Genomic DNA, 6,538 nt, shown 5'->3' with positions numbered 1-6,538 from the left:
ACATTTCAAGCACATTATACTAATCTTTTACAGCAAATAATTCAAATGTTGTCACAGTAAGTTAACTTTCGCGAAAATATATTCGAAAATATTTCTAACAATGATGACTTCTAAAAAATATGTTTTAAACGTTTTAAAATGTAATAAGGCAGATATTTTCAATGTATTATAAAAATAAAATAGTTTATTTTCATATTTATGGCATCTATTAAGAACAAACTTCAAGTAGTGTAATAATTTATATTTCTTTTTGTTCAATAGGGTACTTGCATTTTTTAAAAAGCATTTATATTTCTGTTTATTTTATAAGTTCTTGATATGAAATAATGCCAGAAAGTAAAATATTTAATAAAAAGTGAAAAAATAATATCTGAATATTCAACTGAAAATTGCTAAAATTTTAAATTTTTAACTACATAAGAAAACGATTCTCATTGATTTTCAGTTGTGACGTCATAAGTTTAATAAAAACATTGTGCAGTTGTCTGCTTGATGATTACGAGGTTATCGTTACCTGCAACGTAGCGTGTGCTGTTATAATATAGTTTTTATTTATTGATTACGTATACATCAAACATTTTTTTATGTATAAGAATAAAGTGAATAAACCTTTTATAGATTAAGTTTGTGCATTTTTACATAATCACGTCAAAAATTAAAGCATAAGCAAACTCTCTATAAATATTGCTCAAAGAATTTAAAAAAATATATAATAATAGTTGTATATAAACTATCCAAAACTATTTTCTTCTCAAACTATGCAAGTACCCTATTAAACATACACGTCTAGTTTTTTTAGCTTGAAATCAACTTAATAAAAAAATGAAAATCAGTTTATTTTTTATTGAAAAACTGTTCAAACGAATACATTTATGATTTATTAGAAGAAAATTTAAATTCATAGTTACTCAAAAAGGCGCTTATTTAGCGCTATCACTTCAATTTTTTTTTCGAAAATCTGATTATGCCATTTTATTGATGATGGAAGAGTGAAGAGTATTCAACTGGTTGGCCCATCTGTCCAAAGCGCTATATCTTGCTTGATTTATTGTCGCTCTTTCTAAGAATAAGACTTGATTTACTTGATCTATACGACCTTGGATTGTACTAAAAACATACAAAATTTGCACCTCTGTCAAGTTTTAAATAAACTAAAAGTTGCAATCTTTTTGTTCATTTTTTTTCCAGATACGGGGGCGTTCTAATGAAAGAGGGACACCTTCGCCATTATTATTAGTTTTTACCATATTTCCAATGTAATCTATTAAATATTACAAGAATCTGATGGAGATTGGTTTCAATATTCACATGAAGAAAACAGTTTTCTTCAATAGCTTTTGGAGAAAAAAGTATTTCCAATATTAAACATTTTTTACATGGAAACAATTGAAATGGCCGAGGAAACGTTATGTATATATTATACTTAAAGTATTTCATACGATAAAATAATTTGTGATTCTCTAAAAGTGGCCGTCATTTATTTTAGCTACTCCAGAAATAATTCATAAAATCCATAACCTACTTAGCGATCGTCGGTATATGAAATAGCTAATGAAGTAAATATTTCAACCAAACGTGTGTATAAGGTTGGTTCTATGATTACTTAATATTTAACAAAAATGAATATTTGGATATATTTCAATGTAACCAAAAAGAATTTTCCCTTCAATACGATAAAAGATAAAACTTGGGTTCACCATTATACTCCAGAAACAATAGTACAAGTCTAAACTGGACTTCCCATGCTCTGTAGAAAGCAAAAACCGTGTTTTTGGATAATAAGATCATAGCCATACTGTTCTGAAATTCCCAAAATAAAGGCTGAATATTTAAAAAATGAAATAGTTCTAACATTCCACACAGACCTTAGTATGATATTGTAGTGGGGCTAGTTTTTTAATTGGGTTAGTTATTGCTGGAACTTAACCTTTCTCTACACATCTAGTACACTACACATCACATATCTATAGGGATCTAGGCTGTACAATTGTGTTTAAAAAACCTACAGATATTCGAGAAAGAATGCTATAAAAACAGCTCATGGGTAGATAAACTCAATTTAAGTTGAAATCTGGACACACTATTTAAACTACCACTACACCAACACTCACAATTACACTGTCTGACAAGTTTACCTTCAATCTCTGAAGACGATAATTTGGTTATCAAAACGAGCTATAGGTAGGAGTGTAAAAAGTTTAGTCAGTATACATGGATCTCCAAATATGAGTCCAGTAATCAAGGAGAAAAAGTTATATAACTGTCAAAAAAATTTATGAAAATTCAATGAAAATTTGAAAAATATCACTTACTTATCCAATATACATGAAACCAATAAACTCTCTACTTCCAAAACATCAATATTCAATTCTGTAGAAATAAAGGGAATCTGTATACGAGTATATGGTTTTATCAACTTTATCAGTACTTGAGTTCTTATATTGCGAAGCAAATCTAAAATCATATAATGTTGGCCAATAAATTTGAATCTTTAAAGATATACTCACCTTCAATATGCTCTCTAATAAATGGGTCATCCATAATATTTTGCCTATTCTGTTTCAGAATGTACTCAAATTCATTAATATCATTATTTTGGTACGCATTCACTAAATTGGTCATTGCTAATATTTCAGGATCATTTTTGTATGGTTTTGCTTCCTGAGAATCAAAGGGATTTATGCCAGACTTCATCAACCTAAGAATAACACAGACAAAATTGTTTTTTATGATACATATCAATAAAAATTTATGATTGTAAAATATTTAGTTTCATGTTATATTTTGGGTAGTTATAGATTACTGCATTTGTAAAATTTATTTTTATGACATATTTCTATCTTTTGATAATTAAAAATATTTTTGAAATATGTAGAAATGAACCTATTTTTTGAATAAATCTATTTTGCAACCAATTGAATAGAATACCGTAATATTCATTTGTGGTTGTGTGAAACTGAGGTCGAAGTTATTCTGTACATCTATTATTTAATGTAATCATAACCATTATTAGTGGGTGTCTAGAGAAGATCACCCAATACTAGATTATAGATATATGTGCAATTGTCTATTATTATTCTTAATTCTTATCCACACGCCCCAAGGATTTCCATAATCTGCAAATTTTGATTAGTTTCAGTTTGTAATTAAAAATGGTCAGTTTACCACGGATTAGCACAATACCTAGATTCCAAAAATGCATTTTCCAATCTATTTACTAATAAAAACGCTTGAAGTTCATAAAATGATAAATTTTGAAGAAAATTGAATTTTTAGTCTGATTTATCTATAAGAACATATTTATACTCTGTATAAGTTTTATTAAAAAGTATAAAGAATTATTCTATTAGAAAGATGAAATTTGAATTAAACTCCTTCAAAGTACTACCCTAGCTATTCACTCATTTTAAGGTTGAATCTATGACTGCAAAAATTCTTTTGGAATGGTTTTTATCTGCTATGTCGTGGTTTTCTCAATATCAGAAATGGTGTCAAAATGTTTCCCTTTCAGCATAGGAGCAGAAGTCGTAAGATAAATATGGTGAATGTGGACAGACAGGAAGACTTTTAACATTCAAAAACTTGCGAATCAAAAGCGGCTAGTGGCAAGGCGCATTGTCATGATGAAGAAAGAAGTTATTAGCATATTCTTCAAGTTTGTTTGTGCTTCATTTCACATCATGACTTTGATATAGATTGACGAGCTGTATTAGGGCGAGGTGAACAAAATTTGTTTTCCATTAAGAACTCTGAATTTTTGTTTCTACATCATAGCCGTAAACCCAACTCTCATTTTTATTAACAAATTTGGCCATGAAATCCAGATCTACACGAACACATCTTTCAATTACATGCAAATGGAAAAAAAATTTTTTTTCATTAGTCAAAAGTTCTGAATAAATTTATTACTAAATTGTCTCATTTGTAAATCATCTGTTCAAATGCTTTACATGGACCCTTACAAGATTTCAATTTCTTCACCAAACTCTCTAATAATCAATGGCCTGTTTGAACAAACAAAATAAAAAACTGCATAAAATGAAAACAGAAAAACTTTTTCATATTTTTAATAAAGTGCATAATGCAATCGTTTTCACTGGCACGAAAATTTTTTTGTTTGGCTGGATACATAAGCAATATATGCCAAAAATTGAGTTACATATTGTGAGTTTGATATGAACAATTATTTTTTTTTCCTATATTAATTTGAACAAAAAAATATTTCATAATTTTCAAATTTATAAAAGATATGCACTTCATTGGACAGCATTTACCACAAATGAGAAGCATTACTTGAACAAACTTGAAACTTTATTCCCAACCTACATTCTTATCTATTTCAAATGTATTTCATATCGTAAAAGAACAAAGATTAGTGGCTATACTTACATATTTGCAAGAACTAAGTATTTTAAGCATGTAGTGCGTCTGGGGCTTCCAGATTCATCATAATTTTTGAAAGCTTCAAAGAAATCAGTGTGGGCCTTTTCGAATTCTCCTTCTCGAAGATGCATTTTACCACCACATTCTAAAAAGTATAGTAATATATATTTGATGCAGTGAACCTTGCAAATTATACTTCCATAGAGAGATAAATTTGTTTATATGACAATATCAGAAGAACATTTAAAATCAGTATTTGATCAAAACAATCTATTAGATATTAACTCACCCCTAATAACTCCCATAATTAAAGGATGTGGAATAGCAGATTTAATATGCAAAGATTGTTCATACAAAGTTTTGAGTTTCTTATTATTTTTTTGTGCTGTATACATCTGGATTTCCAAAGCATATATTTCAAGCAATTGTGTGCCTTTTTTAAGATCATCCTCCCCATCATCAGTTTGACAAGATTGGTGCAACTGTTTCAAAATTTTAGCCAATTTATTAAAATCGCCACGATCATAGTACAGTTTTCCCAATTTAGTATTTGTTTTAAACCATAATCTGTCATTTTTAGCATCTTTTAAAGCTTCTAATGTGGTTTCATAGAAATTTTGTAGCAATTCCATCTAGAAATAAAAATATCAATTAGTAAAATGGGCAGTAATAACTTTTGATTTCAAATTTATTTGAAACTTCTATAATATCTTTTATATGAGATATCCTGCAACCCTAGTTGGAAAATTAGAAAAATCAACTAATTTTATTACAGAGTTTGATAGGATTTTTAAAAAAATTGTAAAACTCACATTTCGTGAAGTTGATATATAATCTAAAATAGAGTTGATAGATTTTTCACTGTGATTTCTTGTTACAGCACTTTTAATGTATGTAAGCAGTTGTTTATATCTAGTCATCATTTCTTCAAAGTTGCCCTAAAATCAAGTGGAAGTTGTTGTTTAAATCTACAAATGGATATTTGATTAATCTTATCTTATTAGTAAATATATGTATACAATCAATATTCAGCATCCAAAAAGCCTAACTAATGAGATTGTTAAGAAATTTTTAATAGTTTCACATGTTTTATACAGAACATATGTATATCAGTGGCACAATATATTAAAAAGTGGTTGTTATATATTGGTAGAACTGCCTTTTTATTCCAAAATTATCTACTGAATTGATTCCGTGGTCCTCATATAAATTTAATAATATGTAATGAATATGTATACGTAGGGAAAGTAAATGTTCTAATTTATATGTTTAAAAACTCACTAGTTTGAAATTTATTTTAATCATTTGTTTCAAAGCTTTGAAACCCCATTCTCCCTTTTCTCCACTTTCAAGATCTAACACTTTTTGAAAGGAAGCTAGTGCTGCAGAGGGTTCATCTTCTTTCAATGCTTTACTATTATAGTACTGGTTTTCAAGATCAACATCTGGTTCGGAGTTGCTATCTTCAGAATATTCCTAAAAATTGAATAAATCAACGTATCAGTTGAAAAATTTCATAATATTTAGAAACGCGATCAGTTACTGTTGTAGTAGTATTGTAGTATTTTGCGAGAATGTGCAGAACTACTGCAAAGTTTATGTCGGTTCCCACATCAGAGTTAATAATATTAATTAATCTAAAATCGCAGTTTGAACTACCTAAAGCAATTGAGATAAATCTTTATAAATAATATTAATAATAACTATAGGTTATGTGCCGAAAGCAGCTTACCAAGCCGTAATCTTCTTCATCGTCACACATGAAATCATCTTCGTTGTCGGACATAGTATATATTATATTGTTTAAATATTCAATATAATTATTACAACTTCAATTTGATAGCTGAAAAAAGAAAATACAAAATCTGCATTTATAATATATGAAGACTGGAGATGAGAACAGCCTGTCACTCTACACTTGACAATTACTATCGTTACGTTATTTTATCACTGCTACTAATGCAGAACATTTATTGAAATTAGCTATTTGATAATTTGTCACACGAAATTATGAATACCAATTTTAAGAGTAGCTCATTTCTTTCAGAATAAAGATATATACAAGACTAATTAATTACAAAACAAAAATTTTTTCACTTGATAATTAAGAATAAAGTCATGTTACAAATTACATCTATTTGACAGCCAAGTCAGT

At 28.2% G+C, this 6,538-nt stretch overlaps 1 protein-coding gene across 1 annotated transcript; it reads right to left on the bottom strand.

Moving 5' to 3' along the window:
* Positions 1–828: 828 nt before the first annotated feature.
* Positions 829–6,525, bottom strand: LOC130900482 (COP9 signalosome complex subunit 2). The gene is made up of 8 exons (XM_057811126.1): positions 6,116–6,525; positions 5,665–5,859; positions 5,196–5,321; positions 4,673–5,015; positions 4,390–4,528; positions 2,508–2,698; positions 2,313–2,454; positions 829–1,107 (listed from the first exon to the last, which is right to left on the bottom strand). The coding sequence occupies exons 1-8, from the start codon at positions 6,167–6,169 to the stop codon at positions 963–965; spliced, it is 1,335 nt and encodes a 444-aa protein (XP_057667109.1). The 5' UTR covers positions 6,170–6,525; the 3' UTR covers positions 829–962.
* Between the last annotated feature and the right edge of the window lie 13 nt (positions 6,526–6,538).

The sequence above is a fragment of the Diorhabda carinulata genome, chromosome 1 (assembly GCF_026250575.1).
Source record: "Diorhabda carinulata isolate Delta chromosome 1, icDioCari1.1, whole genome shotgun sequence".
NCBI classification, from domain to species: Eukaryota; Metazoa; Arthropoda; class Insecta; order Coleoptera; family Chrysomelidae; genus Diorhabda; species Diorhabda carinulata.
Note: the sequence above shows the minus strand (reverse complement) of the source record. Positions and strands in the feature narration are given on the sequence as shown.

Coding starts and splice junctions, on each gene's coding strand:
- LOC130900482 (XM_057811126.1), bottom strand. CDS start 6,169: ATGTCCGACAACGAAGATGATTTCATGTGTGACGATGAAGAAGATTAC. Junction 5,860..6,115: donor ATGAAGAAGATTACGGCTTG/GTAAGCTGCTTT, acceptor TTCAATTTTTAG/GAATATTCTGAAGATAGCAA. Junction 5,322..5,664: donor TTAAAATAAATTTCAAACTA/GTGAGTTTTTAA, acceptor ACTTGATTTTAG/GGCAACTTTGAAGAAATGAT.